Raw genomic sequence first — 21,262 nt, forward strand, 5'->3', positions numbered from 1 at the left:
TTTACTTGATACTGTAAGCAGAAGTACACCGTTTTGATTGTCTTTCTTCTAGAATTAATAAAAATAAGTTTGAAGTACTCCTAGATTTTGCCATTGAAAACTTGAGGCAAGTGCACAAAGTAGAGAAGCTTTCTGTGCAGCTTTTCAGTTAATTTGAGGTCCCCTTACTCTTCACTCACTTTCAGCATATCTGTTGATTTTCCTTTGCTCTCATCTTTTAAGCTTCATCCCTTGTCTATCGATCTGCAAAAATAGCCTGTAAACCCAACGCAAATTTACTATCCTTTGTATTTTTCCTCTTCTGGAAAAGCTGAGGCTCGTGTGATCTTCTCCTGTGATCTAGACTTTGATTCCCATCTTGGCTCTGGCTAAGTGCAGAACAAATGTAATTTATTGCCTGCTAGTAGGATCTGCTAGCAAAGGTCACATTTAGAGCTAAGCATGATGCTTCTCTCCCTCCGTTGAATACACATCTTTGTGTCAAGGCCTGGTGACTTCCAGGAGCACCTGGAAGCTACTGCCAAGGACAAAAGTCTCACTCTTGCTGGTTTTGACACTGATTTGTTGGGAGGATTTTGATCTACGTCGACAGTGATCTACAGGAACTGGATCCTTGACACCAAGTGCCTTCAAGCAACATCTCTAAGCAGAGTGGGCAATGAAGTCCAGATACTAATGAGTTGTGGTTTGTTTTAACTCTGTCTAACATATGGTACACTATCCCAAAACATGTTATTTTTGAGTGCTTCAGGCATTTAAAACTTAGGTTTATTCTTGTCAACACTTTTCTTTCCTCTCTTCAGAAATCTGCATGTCCAGCTACTAATTTCTTTCTCAGCTTGTTGAAAAGTTACCAGTCAGACAAGATTTGTTTCTTGACCCAGAGATGGGGCAAGCGTCACCGTTAGGCCGGACGTGGCATACACACGTGATCAAGGGTCCAAGAAGAAAAAGGTTTGTTTGTTTTATTCTGCATGTTCTCCAGCTTATACACTCTTAACAAAGCGTGATCTCAAGTCACTAACTACATCACAATAACTTCTTCTATCCATTGGTGCAAAGCAATTAACGTCAATACAACTGGCAAAAGTTTTACAGAAATTTATAAGGCACGTATGCACATCTACTTCAGCACCTAGTCTAGCATACGCAACTTTTCCTGAATCTCTTCTAATGGGTTTCCATGCTGACGGCCTTGTCTTCTTCCTTGCTATGGATACACTCAAAAACCATCAACTGCTATTTCTTCCATGAACTCGGCTTTGCTTGCAGGCCAGCTGTCAAGCCCCTCCATAGGTCAGCATGCACCCGCGTGCTCAAGGAGCAACTGCAGCCTACAATAGTCCTGGAAATTTATTATCTTTGCTTCGTTTGCCATCTAAATGTCACTGAAGAAGTTAGGCTTTTCCAAACCAGCTAGGATGCCACCTAGAAGAAGCAGACTTGCTTTCAGTCAAAGCTTTTGGGACCAAGAGTCATGTTTGCTTGCATTGCTTGGATGCCGCTTGGATTGGTGCATTTTCTGAGTTCCCCTGGCATGCCTTGAGCACTGCCTTTGTGAGTGAGGAGAATTTCCCAGGCTTTTCTTTTGCATCAGCTGTACACAAGGTTGTCTTGCTGGGCACAAGAAAGCCACAGAGCAGCTGCCATTGTGAGGTCAAGCCAGAGGTGCCACGTCACAGTGCTGTCAGCACAGCGTTGTCCCGGTGCGCGCCAGGCCTGGTCGTCCAGAGCAGCTCTTCCGCTGGCTCCCTGCAGGAGGATCCTTGTGCTCAAGGAGCTCTCAGCAGACGGCCTGCACCCCGAGAGGAGTCTTGGCTTTCCCTTGGCTGGCACTCAGCGTGCAAACGCGCACAGCACTGCCAAAATGATTGGGCAAGTCTGTGCCGCCGTTTGCACCATCTTTTCTGTTGTCTATTCTGGCTACTACCTGACCCAGCTGACTCGTAAGTAAAGGTTTCTCCTGGGGCTGGCATTGCCCGACTTTTGCTTGGCTCTGCTCTTTATGCCGCAGCAGTGGCCCAGTTTCTTTGGGAACAGAATGGCCGTGAAGGTGCCACCGCTTTGGTCAATGTCCTGCCAGCAGCATCAGCTACAAAGGGGGCATCTGTACTGGGTAGCGCGTGCAGACTATTTGCCATGCAACCTGCAGCGGTTGCCTTCCCTCCCCGGGAGAGTGCGCGGCAGCGGAGTCTGTCATTTCCTCAGCTTGCTGCTTCAAGCAAGACAAGCTGCAAATTGCAGACTCTGAGGGCAGATCCTCAGAAGTATTTCTACCAACTCAGTGGTTCTCTCCAGGAGTGAAGGAAAGCACCTTTTGCTCCATATTCTACCCCTTAGAGGCCTTGGCTGCATGACTTGAGCCTTTGATGCTGTGCCAAGACTGCGATTGCCTTGGCCATGCAGCACAAACTCCAGTGCAGGGAGGGTTTGCTGCTGAGCCCAGCAGCTGTTCCTGGGCTGCTTCAGCAGGGAGCTGCCACAGGGAAGGGACCCTTTGTGGAAGCTTTGCTGGGCTATCATCTTCAGCCAAGGGATGGGAATTAGGGCGTGCAATTTAAAAGAATGTATATGGAAAATGCAGGAAAGGGAAGCGGGAAATGTAGCTTGAGCTGTTAGGCACAAGAGAAGCTCAAAGTTTTGAAGAGCAGCGGGCATTTCCAGCACCGTCTTCCTATTTCTCTCTTGGCAAAAGAGGCCCAAATGTAGCCAGAGGCTCCTCTAGCGTCCTTCTTGTTCTCTTGCTTGCTGTGGGAAAGAGCTGTTGCTCCTGGAGGCATGTTGGGAAAGGGAAATGCTCTGTGTTGGGACTGCCTTGTGCTGTGGGAGTGGCCAGCACAGGCACTTTTCTAAGGGCCTCTGGTTCCTTTTGCCTTGCTGGCTGCAGGTCACCTGACACGCGGATGGAGACAAGCCTGTCCTTTGGTGAGTGGCAAAGGAAGCTGAGACGTTGCTGGCGTGTGAGAATTGTGCAGCAATTCTGCCAGCTTGGCCTGTTGCAGCCGAGTGTGGAGTGCCGGCGTGGGAGGCTGAAGGAAAGGCCAGCTGCCCGGTGGCATCAGCAGTAGCAAAGGGAGCACTGGCTGTTTGCTGATTTTCCAGTGAAAAGCCTTTCAAGAGATGAAAGGCAAAAGGGACAGCTCCAAGGCATCTTGCTGCTTCTAGGCAGCAGGGAAGCTCAAATGCACAGCAAGATGGAGTAGCAGCTCGTTCAGCCAGCTTCCTCGGCTTTGCGTGACTCAGAGGCCCACTTGTATCAAAGTCTATGATTTGCCCTTCTTCTGGGTGCTTTCCCAGCTCAATAGAAAGCAGCTCCTAAGGCACTGGCTTTTGCCCATCTCTCTCACTTCTGTCTGCCTGCAGGGCACAACAGCAGGGTCAGCAGCTCCTCTGGCTGCCTCTGTCATTGAGGAAGAGGATGAAGAGGAGCAAAGGAAGATGAAGCCTTCAGCCGCTGTCCCTTCACAGCCTGAACTTGCAGAGCCAGTAAGTGACAGCTGAGCTTGGCACTGCCTTTGGCGCACGGCCAGGCTACCCGTTTTGGAGCAGCCCTTGTTGCTCGTGGCTGAAGATGCTGGCAGCCGTGTGCCTGCTGTGACGTAGTGCGGCTTCAGGCAAGCTGGGGAGCCCTGGCCAATGGGTTCTGAAGTTTGACATTGAAGCTGGGATGCTGAGAGGGCGCCAGAGTGTCTCTTGGGATCAGACAGGAGGCAGCATTGAGTGACTCTCAGTGCAGGAGTCAGCCCCTTGTGCCCGTTGTCAGTGCAGGCTGCCTGTGGTCAGCGGACAGCGCGGCCCAAATACGCAGTTGACAGCCTTGCAGGGTACCTGGCAGACACTGGCCCCTGGAAGGGACCTGCTGTCTCCGTGGACTAATTAGCTTCAGGCTGTGCTTCACTTCCAGCCGGTCAGAGCAGAGTTTGGAGAGGAGAATCCTCGGCAGCCCTGCATTGTAAAAGGGCGGGTGGGTCTGGGCAGGGCTGGAAGGCGGCTCCCAAGGGCCGCTCTCTAAAGGCTGCCATAGAGAAGGGAAATCCGTGAAACAGATCAGAGAAGGGACACGCTGCGGGCTTCTGAGCAGACTGTTGCCTGCCAACTCCGGGCTGATTTCATTCCGACCCAGGAAAAGACAGGAGGAGGAAAGCAGCGAGGCTCTGGGGCCCTGCTCTGATCTCTTTGTGGATTTGGCAGCCCCATCGATACCTTGTTGCCAGTGTCTTGCAGAAAAGCTGAACACGTGGAGCGTGGAGGTGGTCGGGAGGGGCTGGATCCAAGTAGCCTTTGGGCTTCTCCCGAAGGTGCCTTTGAGAAGGGGACATGGGAACTGCTCCAGCTGGAGAGGCCTGGCCGTGGCTGGCAGCACCTTCCCAAGGCCTTGCTTTTGCTGTGCGCTTAGGGGGGGGCATGAGTGCCAGCCACCCTTCTGACGGGCAATCCTTTCTTGTCCCAGCGCAAGACAGGCTCTGCCATTCAACCTGGTGCCGCCGGACCAGCATGGCCTGCAGCAGCCAGCTCAAGCCCCGCTGCCGGCACTTCCTGCAGCAGCGCAGCCCAGCAGCCCGAGATGAGGGAGGAGCAGGGCCTGAAGACACTGAGTACGTCCGTCTGGTGCATTTCTTGTCTGCCAGAGCAGGGTCTTGTGCGAGTGTCTGGGTGTAGGCTGCGCCAGATGCTGGCCCTCAGTCTCAGAGGCACTTAGGCCTCTCTGCAGAAGGTGTTGTACTGCTCTGAGGAAGCGCGGCAGCGCTCAGGGAGTCCCTGCTGCCTGTGAGGGCGGCTGGGCCTGGCTTGGCCCTGCCTGGGCTGCCTTCTGGGCCAAAGACAAAAGCAGAGATTGTTTCTGCTTGAGCAGAAGGCTGGCACGTAGCAAGTGACTATTGCCCAGGGAGCTGTCTGGCCCCAGGTGTTTTCTGGCTCTGGTTCTTACTCCTCCTCCGGCCCAGACACTTTGTGCCCCTGGCAGTGGACCTGCCAGTGATGGTGGGTGTGACTGCGGAGGCAGCAAAGGTCCTTGCTTACCTCTTAGGGCCCCCTTCTTAAGGGCTCATCATTTTGGCTTATCGCGTGAGATGCTGCTCTTGAAAGAAATCAAGGCCTTCTTGGAAAGGCCACCTGATGAAAGGTGGAGAAGATGGCCCTCCCACTTGCTGGTCTCAGCAGCTGGAAGCCGCGGGACCGCAAAGGGCCCAGAGCTGCGGGCAGTGGGGCTGCCTTTGGGACGCTCTGGGCAGCGGCGTCTCTGTGTGCGAGTGAGCGCCCTGCACTGCTTTTGTCTTTCAGGGAGCATCGTGAGTCCGGGCCGGCCAACGGGCAAATACACGGCATTTGAGGAACTCGGGCGAGGGTAAGCGTGACGTCAGCTCATTTTACAAAAGTGTGGGCCAGGTCTTTGGCTGGTGCAATATCAAGCGTGAAGTCAGGCAAGCTCCAATCATGGTCAGGCTCCGGCTTGACCTCGTGTCGCCTGCCTGGACTGCTCGGTCAGAGCAATGCAAAGGCCTCATCAAAGACAAGTTGATGGTGGCAGTGTCTTGCTTGCAGCAGTGAGGAGCAGGAGCTGGGAGAAGCCCTGGCCCTGCAGCTTTGTGGCCTGAAAGAGCACCTTGCCATCCAAGAAAGGTCAGATTGTCAAGGACAGTCTTCTGACTCAAATTGTTCTCCCTTTTTTGACACACACATGCATGCACACCCGCACAAGGAGAGAGTTCCCCTTAGGTTCTGAAATGACCTGGCAGGGTGTGCGCCTTGGAGATTTCCAGCGGCCCTTGGTCTTCATGCTGCACCTTAGTGTTCCCTTGGACAGCCTGCCCCGCATGGCAGAGGGCTCACGGGCTAACATGCTGTTGGCCGAAGAGATGCTGCAGCCAGGCATTTTTTCTAAGGAAGGCGTCCAGGCAGCCTGGGGAGATCTGCTGCCTGGGCTTGCTTTCACTGCCAGAGGGATAAAGGTCTCTTTCTGCTGCTTTTGTCTTTCTAGAGGGTTTGGAGCTGTTTATAAAGCCCTTGACACCAGCAGCGGACAACAGGTAAAGTGCCAAGAGCCCCACGCCACTTTGCAGCTCTGGAGCGCTTTGCCCGCTGCTGTGAGCTGTGCTTGGAGGTTTGGGTGGCAGCTCCATGTCTGCAGCAGGGGCTGTTCCTCTGAAATACAGTCTAGGCTCAGGGGGCAGAATGCATTTGGGATGGCTTTTGGTGCTTCTGCTAAGCTCTGCTGTCTAGTGACAAGGCACTTTGGCCCAGCGTGCTGCCTCATTGCACCAGCACTCGCTCCGTGCTCCTTGTGATCTCGAGCGGGGTGCGTCTTCTCAAGGTACCGGTGGCCAATGTCATTGCAGGTGGCAATCAAGATCATGTCACTCGAGGAGGAGATGTCCGAGGAGCTGGCTGCCAATGAAATCCTGGCCATGAGGGACAACAGGAGTCCCAATATCGTTACCTACTTAGACAGGTTGGCATATTCTGGTGTCAATGTAGCTTTAGCTGGTGCAAGCGCAAAGAGACGATGCCCTTTGGTCGCTGGCAGAGAACAGAGCTGGGGATGATTTCTCTGCGTGTCTCCAGAGCGTGGGAGGAGGTGGAGCTGGTGTTCAACAGTCTCTTGTGGCACCCGTAGCTTGGAGAGCAGCTGCAAAAACCTGTCTCAGGCCCTGGGGTGACTGAGGCTATGCCCATTCTGTTGCTCCATGCCGTGGTTTTCTTCTTTCAGCTACCTGGTGGATGCGGAGCTCTGGCTGGCCATGGAGTTCATGGACGGCGGCACCTTGTTTGATGTGCTGAGGGCAGTGTACCTGGAGGAAGGACAGATAGGCGCTGTCTGTCGGGAGGTGAGGGATCCCGCTTGTGCTTGCCCAAGACTGCCCGGATGCTGCTTGTCAGCTGGAGCTTAAGGAGAGCCGAGATTTCTTGCTCTCACCTTTCTTTTGCTGCTGCTGCTGCTGCTGCTGCTGCTGCTGCTGCTGCTGCTGCTGCTGCTGCTGTCACGCCACACAGGAGAAGAAAGAGCATGGGAAATGTACTGCCTGCCGGTGCCCTCGCACTCCTCAGGCTCTGTTCTTGCACTCTTCCATCCTGTCTGTCCTCTGGCCTTGGTGCTCGCTCACTGGCTCAATTTCTCTTTCTTCCTCTTCTCAGCTTTGCCTGGGAATGTTTGCCTGGAGCCTGTCTGTCTGTCCTACATTGCTTGCCACTGGAAGGCAGCATGCGGGTGGCAGAATTTCAAGCTAAGGGCAAAGAGCTGTCCTCAGCTTCAAAGGCTACCATTGCAGCCTGCATGGCGATGCATTGTGGAACAGCTCGAAGGTGCTGCTGTCACCAGCAGCTTCCTCTTCTGCTGCCACTAGGCTTCCCCAAAATTCTTTGCCGTGCCGCCTCCCAGCCAAAGGTTGCGCGCTTCCTACCCAAGGCCGGTGGAAGTTTTGGGAGCCCAGATGCCTTTGCTTGGAAATCTAGAAAAAACTTCCAAGAGTGTTGAAGCAGCAAGCTCTTCATGGTGACAGCAGCGTGATGTTTTGCCCTCGCTCACAATTCCCTGCGAAAGCCGCCAATCCCCTTGAGCTCTTTCCTTGCGGGTGGGATGAAATCAGATCCTGCAGGTTAACTTTCCCTCCCTCCTTTTTCTCTCTCAGTGCCTGCAAGGACTGCATTTCCTTCATTCCCGCCAAGTCATCCACAGAGACATCAAAAGTTGCAACGTCCTGGTGGGCACGGACGGATCCGTCAAGTTGGGTGGGTATCCCTGCTGGGCTGCAGCATGTCCAGCATATGCCGTGTGCTTGCATTTTGGTGACGGCCAGTGGGGCAGAAGCGCGGCTTGGCCAGTGCGTGAATCGTCAGGGTGTTTTTGAAGCGGCCGATGCCTTATTTGCCTGGCTCCAGGCACGTGGAAGGAGAGCTCAGCTGCTTTTTCAGTTAGATTCAGCATGGCCTGGTCAGGGCAATGGTTTTGGCTGCTTTGCCAGTGGTAGCTGGCTTTGACAGGCTTTGTTTTTGTCCTCAGGTGACTTTGGCCTCTGTGCTCAGCTCAGCCCTGAGCACAGCAAGCGCAGCTCCAGCGTCGGCACTCCCAGCTGGATGGCACCGGAGGTGGTGAGAGGAGAAGCCTACGGCCCCAAAGTGGACATCTGGTCCCTGGGGATCATGGGGCTGGAAATGGTGGAAGGGGAAGCTCCTTACCAGCGGGAAGCCCGTCTCCGGGTAAGGTGCAGCTTAGCAAGAGGGCTCTGTGTGGAGAGAGCTGTGTGTGGCTAGCAAAGGAGCAGGTGGAGTGTCCTCTTGCATCCATGTGCTGTAGGTTTTTGAACTGCTAGAAAGGAACGGGCCCCCAAAACTGCAGAACCCCAGGCACCACTCGGCTCTCCTGCGCGACTTCCTCCGCTGCTGCCTGCAGGCAGATGAGGACAGGCGCTGGTCTGCCCAGGAGCTCCTACAGGTAAGAAAAAGCAAAGGGGCAAAAAGCCCTGGCAGCTGAGGACACCTGCATGAAGGGATGAGGAGGAGGAGGAGTGTGGGCCATGTGGCACAGAAAGCTGCCAGGACAGGAAGGCGCAGGGGGACATGCTGCCCTCAGTGCTCTTTGTGTGTCTTGCTGGTAGCCAGGGAATCCTGCTTGAGCCCGCAGGCTCAAGTGATCCTGGAAAGTAAGAGTTCCTTTCTTTGTTCTTTTTCCTCTGGGCAGCATCCCTTCGTGACCTCAGGCGATCCTGCCTCCAGCCTGGCTGCTCTGATCATCTCAGCCAAGCAAGTGCAGGAAGACTGGAGAGGAGACACCTGCGCCTGAGGAGGCCCTGATGCCCCGCCAGCCAAGAGGAGGGAAAAGGGGATGTGTCATCTTTAGGCAGAGCTTCAGCCATCCCCCGAGGTTGAAGAGGAGCTGTGCCGTAGCTAGGAAACATGATAGTGTAGATATTTGCTCAGTTTAGCTGTTAGGTTAGCTGTTAGGTTAGCTGTTAGGTTAGGTTGGGTTAGGTTAGCATTAGGTTGGATTAGATGAGGTTAGGTTAGGTTAGGTTAGATATGTTGTTAGGTTCAATTTAAAGCTCTGTTGTTTTTCTTTCTGCAAAAGATGAAAATTGAAAAAAATTAGGAACTATAGGGATCAACTTTTAAGAACTATAGAACGTAGACAGCTTGGATAGTAGAGGATTGTTTAGCTTAGGATAGAGTGTTGTTAATTTAGGGAAGCTTTGAAGTAGAAATGAAAGAATTGTCATAATAAGAATTAAGCAGTGAGAGGAAAAGCTGGGCTGCAGCAGAACTGGAGCCTGCAGGCGCTCCAAGCTGTCAGCCTGAGCAGGCCACCTGCAGGACAGAATGATGAAGATGAAGAAGCAGCGAGGGGATACTTTGTTTCAGCCCGAGTGTCAATAAAAGTCGAAAATATCCAGAGTGTTGTAAGACTCCCTTCCTTGCCAGGCTGTAGCTAAGTGGACAGTCCCTTTCAGAGGCCCAAAGAACATAGTGAGGTAAGCAGCTTTGCTTACCTGAAGTGTGGCATGCCTGTGGGAAGCTGAGAGACCTACAGGTAATGAACACCAGGTAATGAGCTGCCATTCAGGACAGCACTAGGAGGCAGATGTGCAGTCCTTTCTGGGCCTCTTGTCTTGAGCAGATGTCAGGCTGATCAGCAGCAATCACCATTTTGTTGCCACCCTCCTCTCACTATGTCACCTGTGGGATGGAATGGCATTCTCACAGCGGCAGCATCTGGCATTTCCTCCCTGCTTCTCTTTTCCCCGCTTTTCACCCCAGACCCCCAGGGACCCTCTGGGCCAGCCTCATCCCCTACAGGGGTGTGCAACCACCAGGGCCTCCTGCAGAGCCCCATTCCCACTCTGCTGCCTCCTTGGCCTTTTCCCACCTCTGGGCCAGCCTGCTGTTGCCAGGTGTTGGAAACATGCACACAGCATAGCACACCTGTCATTGAGCAATTTGATGCAGGAGCCCCTGCTGAGCACGGCTCCCCACCCCGGCCCTTTTCCCACCCAGCTGTGGCTCCATTTCGCCTCCATCTGCTGGCATACCCACTGTGAAGGACTGCTCAGGGACTGGATGCTCCTTGAATGTTGCCCACAGGCCTGATTTCCACGCCTCCCCATTCCTCCTACCCCTAAGGCTGCCTCAGCCGTCTGAACACAATTTTTCTTACTCTAATGGCTTCCTGTGCTTTACTTGATACTGTAAGCAGAAGTACACCGTTTTGATTGTCTTTCTTCTAGAATTAATAAAAATAAGTTTGAAGTACTCCTAGATTTTGCCATTGAAAACTTGAGGCAAGTGCACAAAGTAGAGAAGCTTTCTGTGCAGCTTTTCAGTTAATTTGAGGTCCCCTTACTCTTCACTCACTTTCAGCATATCTGTTGATTTTCCTTTGCTCTCATCTTTTAAGCTTCATCCCTTGTCTATCGATCTGCAAAAATAGCCTGTAAACCCAACGCAAATTTACTATCCTTTGTATTTTTCCTCTTCTGGAAAAGCTGAGGCTCGTGTGATCTTCTCCTGTGATCTAGACTTTGATTCCCATCTTGGCTCTGGCTAAGTGCAGAACAAATGTAATTTATTGCCTGCTAGTAGGATCTGCTAGCAAAGGTCACATTTAGAGCTAAGCATGATGCTTCTCTCCCTCCGTTGAATACACATCTTTGTGTCAAGGCCTGGTGACTTCCAGGAGCACCTGGAAGCTACTGCCAAGGACAAAAGTCTCACTCTTGCTGGTTTTGACACTGATTTGTTGGGAGGATTTTGATCTACGTCGACAGTGATCTACAGGAACTGGATCCTTGACACCAAGTGCCTTCAAGCAACATCTCTAAGCAGAGTGGGCAATGAAGTCCAGATACTAATGAGTTGTGGTTTGTTTTAACTCTGTCTAACATATGGTACACTATCCCAAAACATGTTATTTTTGAGTGCTTCAGGCATTTAAAACTTAGGTTTATTCTTGTCAACACTTTTCTTTCCTCTCTTCAGAAATCTGCATGTCCAGCTACTAATTTCTTTCTCAGCTTGTTGAAAAGTTACCAGTCAGACAAGACTTGTTTCTTGACCCAGAGATGGGGCAAGCGTCACCGTTAGGCCGGACGTGGCATACACACGTGATCAAGGGTCCAAGAAGAAAAAGGTTTGTTTGTTTTATTCTGCATGTTCTCCAGCTTATACACTCTTAACAAAGCGTGATCTCAAGTCACTAACTACATCACAATAACTTCTTCTATCCATTGGTGCAAAGCAATTAACGTCAATACAACTGGCAAAAGTTTTACAGAAATTTATAAGGCACGTATGCACATCTACTTCAGCACCTAGTCTAGCATACGCAACTTTTCCTGAATCTCTTCTAATGGGTTTCCATGCTGACGGCCTTGTCTTCTTCCTTGCTATGGATACACTCAAAAACCATCAACTGCTATTTCTTCCATGAACTCGGCTTTGCTTGCAGGCCAGCTGTCAAGCCCCTCCATAGGTCAGCATGCACCCGCGTGCTCAAGGAGCAACTGCAGCCTACAATAGTCCTGGAAATTTATTATCTTTGCTTCGTTTGCCATCTAAATGTCACTGAAGAAGTTAGGCTTTTCCAAACCAGCTAGGATGCCACCTAGAAGAAGCAGACTTGCTTTCAGTCAAAGCTTTTGGGACCAAGAGTCATGTTTGCTTGCATTGCTTGGATGCCGCTTGGATTGGTGCATTTTCTGAGTTCCCCTGGCATGCCTTGAGCACTGCCTTTGTGAGTGAGGAGAATTTCCCAGGCTTTTCTTTTGCATCAGCTGTACACAAGGTTGTCTTGCTGGGCACAAGAAAGCCACAGAGCAGCTGCCATTGTGAGGTCAAGCCAGAGGTGCCACGTCACAGTGCTGTCAGCACAGCGTTGTCCCGGTGCGCGCCAGGCCTGGTCGTCCAGAGCAGCTCTTCCGCTGGCTCCCTGCAGGAGGATCCTTGTGCTCAAGGAGCTCTCAGCAGACGGCCTGCACCCCGAGAGGAGTCTTGGCTTTCCCTTGGCTGGCACTCAGCGTGCAAACGCGCACAGCACTGCCAAAATGATTGGGCAAGTCTGTGCCGCCGTTTGCACCATCTTTTCTGTTGTCTATTCTGGCTACTACCTGACCCAGCTGACTCGTAAGTAAAGGTTTCTCCTGGGGCTGGCATTGCCCGACTTTTGCTTGGCTCTGCTCTTTATGCCGCAGCAGTGGCCCAGTTTCTTTGGGAACAGAATGGCCGTGAAGGTGCCACCGCTTTGGTCAATGTCCTGCCAGCAGCATCAGCTACAAAGGGGGCATCTGTACTGGGTAGCGCGTGCAGACTATTTGCCATGCAACCTGCAGCGGTTGCCTTCCCTCCCCGGGAGAGTGCGCGGCAGCGGAGTCTGTCATTTCCTCAGCTTGCTGCTTCAAGCAAGACAAGCTGCAAATTGCAGACTCTGAGGGCAGATCCTCAGAAGTATTTCTACCAACTCAGTGGTTCTCTCCAGGAGTGAAGGAAAGCACCTTTTGCTCCATATTCTACCCCTTAGAGGCCTTGGCTGCATGACTTGAGCCTTTGATGCTGTGCCAAGACTGCGATTGCCTTGGCCATGCAGCACAAACTCCAGTGCAGGGAGGGTTTGCTGCTGAGCCCAGCAGCTGTTCCTGGGCTGCTTCAGCAGGGAGCTGCCACAGGGAAGGGACCCTTTGTGGAAGCTTTGCTGGGCTATCATCTTCAGCCAAGGGATGGGAATTAGGGCGTGCAATTTAAAAGAATGTATATGGAAAATGCAGGAAAGGGAAGCGGGAAATGTAGCTTGAGCTGTTAGGCACAAGAGAAGCTCAAAGTTTTGAAGAGCAGTGGGCATTTCCAGCACCGTCTTCCTATTTCTCTCTTGGCAAAAGAGGCCCAAATGTAGCCAGAGGCTCCTCTAGCGTCCTTCTTGTTCTCTTGCTTGCTGTGGGAAAGAGCTGTTGCTCCTGGAGGCATGTTGGGAAAGGGAAATGCTCTGTGTTGGGACTGCCTTGTGCTGTGGGAGTGGCCAGCACAGGCACTTTTCTAAGGGCCTCTGGTTCCTTTTGCCTTGCTGGCTGCAGGTCACCTGACACGCGGATGGAGACAAGCCTGTCCTTTGGTGAGTGGCAAAGGAAGCTGAGACGTTGCTGGCGTGTGAGAATTGTGCAGCAATTCTGCCAGCTTGGCCTGTTGCAGCCGAGTGTGGAGTGCCGGCGTGGGAGGCTGAAGGAAAGGCCAGCTGCCCGGTGGCATCAGCAGTAGCAAAGGGAGCACTGGCTGTTTGCTGATTTTCCAGTGAAAAGCCTTTCAAGAGATGAAAGGCAAAAGGGACAGCTCCAAGGCATCTTGCTGCTTCTAGGCAGCAGGGAAGCTCAAATGCACAGCAAGATGGAGTAGCAGCTCGTTCAGCCAGCTTCCTCGGCTTTGCGTGACTCAGAGGCCCACTTGTATCAAAGTCTATGATTTGCCCTTCTTCTGGGTGCTTTCCCAGCTCAATAGAAAGCAGCTCCTAAGGCACTGGCTTTTGCCCATCTCTCTCACTTCTGTCTGCCTGCAGGGCACAACAGCAGGGTCAGCAGCTCCTCTGGCTGCCTCTGTCATTGAGGAAGAGGATGAAGAGGAGCAAAGGAAGATGAAGCCTTCAGCCGCTGTCCCTTCACAGCCTGAACTTGCAGAGCCAGTAAGTGACAGCTGAGCTTGGCACTGCCTTTGGCGCACGGCCAGGCTACCCGTTTTGGAGCAGCCCTTGTTGCTCGTGGCTGAAGATGCTGGCAGCCGTGTGCCTGCTGTGACGTAGTGCGGCTTCAGGCAAGCTGGGGAGCCCTGGCCAATGGGTTCTGAAGTTTGACATTGAAGCTGGGATGCTGAGAGGGCGCCAGAGTGTCTCTTGGGATCAGACAGGAGGCAGCATTGAGTGACTCTCAGTGCAGGAGTCAGCCCCTTGTGCCCGTTGTCAGTGCAGGCTGCCTGTGGTCAGCGGACAGCGCGGCCCAAATACGCAGTTGACAGCCTTGCAGGGTACCTGGCAGACACTGGCCCCTGGAAGGGACCTGCTGTCTCCGTGGACTAATTAGCTTCAGGCTGTGCTTCACTTCCAGCCGGTCAGAGCAGAGTTTGGAGAGGAGAATCCTCGGCAGCCCTGCATTGTAAAAGGGCGGGTGGGTCTGGGCAGGGCTGGAAGGCGGCTCCCAAGGGCCGCTCTCTAAAGGCTGCCATAGAGAAGGGAAATCCGTGAAACAGATCAGAGAAGGGACACGCTGCGGGCTTCTGAGCAGACTGTTGCCTGCCAACTCCGGGCTGATTTCATTCCGACCCAGGAAAAGACAGGAGGAGGAAAGCAGCGAGGCTCTGGGGCCCTGCTCTGATCTCTTTGTGGATTTGGCAGCCCCATCGATACCTTGTTGCCAGTGTCTTGCAGAAAAGCTGAACACGTGGAGCGTGGAGGTGGTCGGGAGGGGCTGGATCCAAGTAGCCTTTGGGCTTCTCCCGAAGGTGCCTTTGAGAAGGGGACATGGGAACTGCTCCAGCTGGAGAGGCCTGGCCGTGGCTGGCAGCACCTTCCCAAGGCCTTGCTTTTGCTGTGCGCTTAGGGGGGGGCATGAGTGCCAGCCACCCTTCTGACGGGCAATCCTTTCTTGTCCCAGCGCAAGACAGGCTCTGCCATTCAACCTGGTGCCGCCGGACCAGCATGGCCTGCAGCAGCCAGCTCAAGCCCCGCTGCCGGCACTTCCTGCAGCAGCGCAGCCCAGCAGCCCGAGATGAGGGAGGAGCAGGGCCTGAAGACACTGAGTACGTCCGTCTGGTGCATTTCTTGTCTGCCAGAGCAGGGTCTTGTGCGAGTGTCTGGGTGTAGGCTGCGCCAGATGCTGGCCCTCAGTCTCAGAGGCACTTAGGCCTCTCTGCAGAAGGTGTTGTACTGCTCTGAGGAAGCGCGGCAGCGCTCAGGGAGTCCCTGCTGCCTGTGAGGGCGGCTGGGCCTGGCTTGGCCCTGCCTGGGCTGCCTTCTGGGCCAAAGACAAAAGCAGAGATTGTTTCTGCTTGAGCAGAAGGCTGGCACGTAGCAAGTGACTATTGCCCAGGGAGCTGTCTGGCCCCAGGTGTTTTCTGGCTCTGGTTCTTACTCCTCCTCCGGCGCAGACACTTTGTGCCCCTGGCAGTGGACCTGCCAGTGATGGTGGGTGTGACTGCGGAGGCAGCAAAGGCCCTTGCTTACCTCTTAGGGCCCCCTTCTTAAGGGCTCATCATTTTGGCTTATCGCGTGAGATGCTGCTCTTGAAAGAAATCAAGGCCTTCTTGGAAAGGCCACCTGATGAAAGGTGGAGAAGATGGCCCTCCCACTTGCTGGTCTCAGCAGCTGGAAGCCGCGGGACCGCAAAGGGCCCAGAGCTGCGGGCAGTGGGGCTGCCTTTGGGACGCTCTGGGCAGCAGCGTCTCTGTGTGCGAGTGAGCGCCCTGCACTGCTTTTGTCTTTCAGGGAGCATCGTGAGTCCGGGCCGGCCAACGGGCAAATACACGGCATTTGAGGAACTCGGGCGAGGGTAAGCGTGACGTCAGCTCATTTTACAAAAGTGTGGGCCAGGTCTTTGGCTGGTGCAATATCAAGCGTGAAGTCAGGCAAGCTCCAATCATGGTCAGGCTCCGGCTTGACCTCGTGTCGCCTGCCTGGACTGCTCGGTCAGAGCAATGCAAAGGCCTCATCAAAGACAAGTTGATGCTGGCAGTGTCTTGCTTGCAGCAGTGAGGAGCAGGAGCTGGGAGAAGCCCTGGCCCTGCAGCTTTGTGGCCTGAAAGAGCACCTTGCCATCCAAGAAAGGTCAGATTGTCAAGGACAGTCTTCTGACTCAAATTGTTCTCCCTTTTTTGACACACACATGCATGCACACCCGCACAAGGAGAGAGTTCCCCTTAGGTTCTGAAATGACCTGGCAGGGTGTGCGCCTTGGAGATTTCCAGCGGCCCTTGGTCTTCATGCTGCACCTTAGTGTTCCCTTGGACAGCCTGCCCCGCATGGCAGAGGGCTCACGGGCTAACATGCTGTTGGCCGAAGAGATGCTGCAGCCAGGCATTTTTTCTAAGGAAGGCGTCCAGGCAGCCTGGGGAGATCTGCTGCCTGGGCTTGCTTTCACTGCCAGAGGGATAAAGGTCTCTTTCTGCTGCTTTTGTCTTTCTAGAGGGTTTGGAGCTGTTTATAAAGCCCTTGACACCAGCAGCGGACAACAGGTAAAGTGCCAAGAGCCCCACGCCATTTTGCAGCTCTGGAGCGCTTTGCCCGCTGCTGTGAGCTGTGCTTGGAGGTTTGGGTGGCAGCTCCATGTCTGCAGCAGGGGCTGTTCCTCTGAAATACAGTCTAGGCTCAGGGGGCAGAATGCATTTGGGATGGCTTTTGGTGCTTCTGCTAAGCTCTGCTGTCTAGTGACAAGGCACTTTGGCCCAGCGTGCTGCCTCATTGCACCAGCACTCGCTCCGTGCTCCTTGTGATCTCGAGCGGGGTGCGTCTTCTCAAGGTACCGGTGGCCAATGTCATTGCAGGTGGCAATCAAGATCATGTCACTCGAGGAGGAGATGTCCGAGGAGCTGGCTGCCAATGAAATCCTGGCCATGAGGGACAACAGGAGTCCCAATATCGTTACCTACTTAGACAGGTTGGCATATTCTGGTGTCAATGTAGCTTTAGCTGGTGCAAGCGCAAAGAGACGATGCCCTTTGGTCGCTGGCAGAGAACAGAGCTGGGGATGATTTCTCTGCGTGTCTCCAGAGCGTGGGAGGAGGTGGAGCTGGTGTTCAACAGTCTCTTGTGGCACCCGTAGCTTGGAGAGCAGCTGCAAAAACCTGTCTCAGGCCCTGGGGTGACTGAGGCTATGCCCATTCTGTTGCTCCATGCCGTGGTTTTCTTCTTTCAGCTACCTGGTGGATGCGGAGCTCTGGCTGGCCATGGAGTTCATGGACGGCGGCACCTTGTTTGATGTGCTGAGGGCAGTGTACCTGGAGGAAGGACAGATAGGCGCTGTCTGTCGGGAGGTGAGGGATCCCGCTTGTGCTTGCCCAAGACTGCCCGGATGCTGCTTGTCAGCTGGAGCTTAAGGAGAGCCGAGATTTCTTGCTCTCACCTTTCTTTTGCTGCTGCTGCTGCTGCTGCTGCTGTCACGCCACACAGGAGAAGAAAGAGCATGGGAAGTGTACTGCCTGCCGGTGCCCTCGCACTCCTCAGGCTCTGTTCTTGCACTCTTCCATCCTGTCTGTCCTCTGGCCTTGGTGCTCGCTCACTGGCTCAATTTCTCTTTCTTCCTCTTCTCAGCTTTGCCTGGGAATGTTTGCCTGGAGCCTGTCTGTCTGTCCTACATTGCTTGCCACTGGAAGGCAGCATGCGGGTGGCAGAATTTCAAGCTAAGGGCAAAGAGCTGTCCTCAGCTTCAAAGGCTACCATTGCAGCCTGCATGGCGATGCATTGTGGAACAGCTCGAAGGTGCTGCTGTCACCAGCAGCTTCCTCTTCTGCTGCCACTAGGCTTCCCCAAAATTCTTTGCCGTGCCGCCTCCCAGCCAAAGGTGGCGCGCTTCCTACCCAAGGCCGGTGGAAGTTTTGGGAGCCCAGATGCCTTTGCTTGGAAATCTAGAAAAAACTTCCAAGAGTGTTGAAGCAGCAAGCTCTTCATGGTGACAGCAGCGTGATGTTTTGCCCTCGCTCACAATTCCCTGCGAAAGCCGCCAATCCCCTTGAGCTCTTTCCTTGCGGGTGGGATGAAATCAGATCCTGCAGGTTAACTTTCCCTCCCTCCTTTTTCTCTCTCAGTGCCTGCAAGGACTGCATTTCCTTCATTCCCGCCAAGTCATCCACAGAGACATCAAAAGTTGCAACGTCCTGGTGGGCACGGACGGATCCGTCAAGTTGGGTGGGTATCCCTGCTGGGCTGCAGCATGTCCAGCATATGCCGTGTGCTTGCATTTTGGTGACGGCCAGTGGGGCAGAAGCGCGGCTTGGCCAGTGCGTGAATCGTCAGGGTGTTTTTGAAGCGGCCGATGCCTTATTTGCCTGGCTCCAGGCACGTGGAAGGAGAGCTCAGCTGCTTTTTCAGTTAGATTCAGCATGGCCTGGTCAGGGCAATGGTTTTGGCTGCTTTGCCAGTGGTAGCTGGCTTTGACAGGCTTTGTTTTTGTCCTCAGGTGACTTTGGCCTCTGTGCTCAGCTCAGCCCTGAGCACAGCAAGCGCAGCTCCAGCGTCGGCACTCCCAGCTGGATGGCACCGGAGGTGGTGAGAGGAGAAGCCTACGGCCCCAAAGTGGACATCTGGTCCCTGGGGATCATGGGGCTGGAAATGGTGGAAGGGGAAGCTCCTTACCAGCGGGAAGCCCGTCTCCGGGTAAGGTGCAGCTTAGCAAGAGGGCTCTGTGTGGAGAGAGCTGTGTGTGGCTAGCAAAGGAGCAGGTGGAGTGTCCTCTTGCATCCATGTGCTGTAGGTTTTTGAACTGCTAGAAAGGAACGGGCCCCCAAAACTGCAGAACCCCAGGCACCACTCGGCTCTCCTGCGCGACTTCCTCCGCTGCTGCCTGCAGGCAGATGAGGACAGGCGCTGGTCTGCCCAGGAGCTCCTACAGGTAAGAAAAAGCAAAGGGGCAAAAAGCCCTGGCAGCTGAGGACACCTGCATGAAGGGATGAGGAGGAGGAGGAGTGTGGGCCACGTGGCACAGAAAGCTGCCAGGACAGGAAGGCGCAGGGGGACATGCTGCCCTCAGTGCTCTTTGTGTGTCTTGCTGGTAGCCAGGGAATCCTGCTTGAGCCCGCAGGCTCAAGTGATCCTGGAAAGTAAGAGTTCCTTTCTTTGTTCTTTTTCCTCTGGGCAGCATCCCTTCGTGACCTCAGGCGATCCTGCCTCCAGCCTGGCTGCTCTGATCATCTCAGCCAAGCAAGTGCAGGAAGACTGGAGAGGAGACACCTGCGCCTGAGGAGGCCCTGATGCCCCGCCAGCCAAGAGGAGGGAAAAGGGGATGTGTCATCTTTAGGCAGAGCTTCAGCCATCCCCCGAGGTTGAAGAGGAGCTGTGCCGTAGCTAGGAAACATGATAGTGTAGATATTTGCTCAGTTTAGCTGTTAGGTTAGCTGTTAGGTTAGCTGTTAGGTTAGGTTGGGTTAGGTTAGCATTAGGTTGGATTAGATGAGGTTAGGTTAGGTTAGGTTAGATATGTTGTTAGGTTCAATTTAAAGCTCTGTTGTTTTTCTTTCTGCAAAAGATGAAAATTGAAAAAAATTAGGAACTATAGGGATCAACTTTTAAGAACTATAGAACGTAGACAGCTTGGATAGTAGAGGATTGTTTAGCTTAGGATAGAGTGTTGTTAATTTAGGGAAGCTTTGAAGTAGAAATGAAAGAATTGTCATAATAAGAATTAAGCAGTGAGAGGAAAAGCTGGGCTGCAGCAGAACTGGAGCCTGCAGGCGCTCCAAGCTGTCAGCCTGAGCAGGCCACCTGCAGGACAGAATGATGAAGATGAAGAAGCAGCGAGGGGATACTTTGTTTCAGCCCGAGTGTCAATAAAAGTCGAAAATATCCAGAGTGTTGTAAGACTCCCTTCCTTGCCAGGCTGTAGCTAAGTGGACAGTCCCTTTCAGAGGCCCAAAGAACATAGTGAGGTAAGCAGCTTTGCTTACCTGAAGTGTGGCATGCCTGTGGGAAGCTGAGAGACCTACAGGTAATGAACACCAGGTAATGAGCTGCCATTCAGGACAGCACTAGGAGGCAGATGTGCAGTCCTTTCTGGGCCTCTTGTCTTGAGCAGATGTCAGGCTGATCAGCAGCAATCACCATTTTGTTGCCACCCTCCTCTCACTATGTCACCTGTGGGATGGAATGGCATTCTCACAGCGGCAGCATCTGGCATTTCCTCCCTGCTTCTCTTTTCCCCGCTTTTCACCCCAGACCCCCAGGGACCCTCTGGGCCAGCCTCATCCCCTACAGGGGTGTGCAACCACCAGGGCCTCCTGCAGAGCCCCATTCCCACTCTGCTGCCTCCTTGGCCTTTTCCCACCTCTGGGCCAGCCTGCTGTTGCCAGGTGTTGGAAACATGCACACAGCATAGCACACCTGTCATTGAGCAATTTGATGCAGGAGCCCCTGCTGAGCACGGCTCCCCACCCCGGCCCTTTTCCCACCCAGCTGTGGCTCCATTTCGCCTCCATCTGCTGGCATACCCACTGTGAAGGACTGCTCAGGGACTGGATGCTCCTTGAATGTTGCCCACAGGCCTGATTTCCACGCCTCCCCATTCCTCCTACCCCTAAGGCTGCCTCAGCCGTCTGAACACAATTTTTCTTACTCTAATGGCTTCCTGTGCTTTACTTGATACTGTAAGCAGAAGTACACCGTTTTGATTGTCTTTCTTCTAGAATTAATAAAAATAAGTTTGAAGTACTCCTAGATTTTGCCATTGAAAACTTGAGGCAAGTGCACAAAGTAGAGAAGCTTTCTGTGCAGCTTTTCAGTTAATTTGAGGTCCCCTTACTCTTCACTCACTTTCAGCATATCTGTTGATTTTCCTTTGCTCTCATCTTTTAAGCTTCATCCCTTGTCTATCGATCTGCAAAAATAGCCTGTAAACCCAACGCAAATTTACTATCCTTTGTATTTTTCCTCTTCTGGAAAAGCTGAGGCTCGTGTGATCTTCTCCTGTGATCTAGACTTTGATTCCAATCTTGGCTCTGGCTAAGTGCAGAACAAATGTAATTTATTGCCTGCTAGTAGGATCTGCTAGCAAAGGTCACATTTAGAGCTAAGCATGATGCTTCTCTCCCTCCGTTGAATACACATCTTTGTGTCAAGGCCTGGTGACTTCCAGGAGCACCTGGAAGCTACTGCCAAGGACAAAAGTCTCACTCTTGCTGGTTTTGACACTGATTTGTTGGGAGGATTTTGATCTACGTCGACAGTGATCTACAGGAACTGGATCCTTGACACCAAGTGCCTTCAAGCAACATCTCTAAGCAGAGTGGGCAATGAAGTCCAGATACTAATGAGTTGTGGTTTGTTTTAACTCTGTCTAACATATGGTACACTATCCCAAAACATGTTATTTTTGAGTGCTTCAGGCATTTAAAACTTAGGTTTATTCTTGTCAACACTTTTCTTTCCTCTCTTCAGAAATCTGCATGTCCAGCTACTAATTTCTTTCTCAGCTTGTTGAAAAGTTACCAGTCAGACAAGACTTGTTTCTTGACCCAGAGATGGGGCAAGCGTCACCGTTAGGCCGGACGTGGCATACACACGTGATCAAGGGTCCAAGAAGAAAAAGGTTTGTTTGTTTTA

General features: G+C 52.9%; 2 protein-coding genes across 2 annotated transcripts; both read left to right on the top strand.

Annotated features, from left to right (window-relative positions):
• Positions 1-1,867: 1,867 nt before the first annotated feature.
• Positions 1,868-8,776, top strand: LOC132086722 (serine/threonine-protein kinase PAK 3-like). The gene is made up of 13 exons (XM_059492590.1): positions 1,868-1,946; positions 2,888-2,925; positions 3,364-3,490; positions 3,550-3,561; positions 4,461-4,595; positions 5,281-5,344; positions 5,978-6,026; positions 6,336-6,448; positions 6,707-6,824; positions 7,626-7,725; positions 7,997-8,193; positions 8,291-8,428; positions 8,675-8,776. The coding sequence occupies exons 1-13, from the start codon at positions 1,868-1,870 to the stop codon at positions 8,774-8,776; spliced, it is 1,272 nt and encodes a 423-aa protein (XP_059348573.1).
• Positions 8,777-12,029: 3,253 nt separating this feature from the next.
• LOC132086725 (serine/threonine-protein kinase PAK 3-like) lies at positions 12,030-18,908 on the top strand. Its single transcript, XM_059492594.1, has 13 exons — positions 12,030-12,108; positions 13,050-13,087; positions 13,526-13,652; positions 13,712-13,723; positions 14,623-14,757; positions 15,443-15,506; positions 16,140-16,188; positions 16,498-16,610; positions 16,869-16,986; positions 17,758-17,857; positions 18,129-18,325; positions 18,423-18,560; positions 18,807-18,908. The coding sequence occupies exons 1-13, from the start codon at positions 12,030-12,032 to the stop codon at positions 18,906-18,908; spliced, it is 1,272 nt and encodes a 423-aa protein (XP_059348577.1).
• The last annotated feature ends 2,354 nt before the right edge of the window (positions 18,909-21,262 follow it).

Source organism: Ammospiza nelsoni, chromosome Z (genome assembly GCF_027579445.1).
Source record: "Ammospiza nelsoni isolate bAmmNel1 chromosome Z, bAmmNel1.pri, whole genome shotgun sequence".
In the NCBI taxonomy this organism is placed as follows: domain Eukaryota; kingdom Metazoa; phylum Chordata; class Aves; order Passeriformes; family Passerellidae; genus Ammospiza; species Ammospiza nelsoni.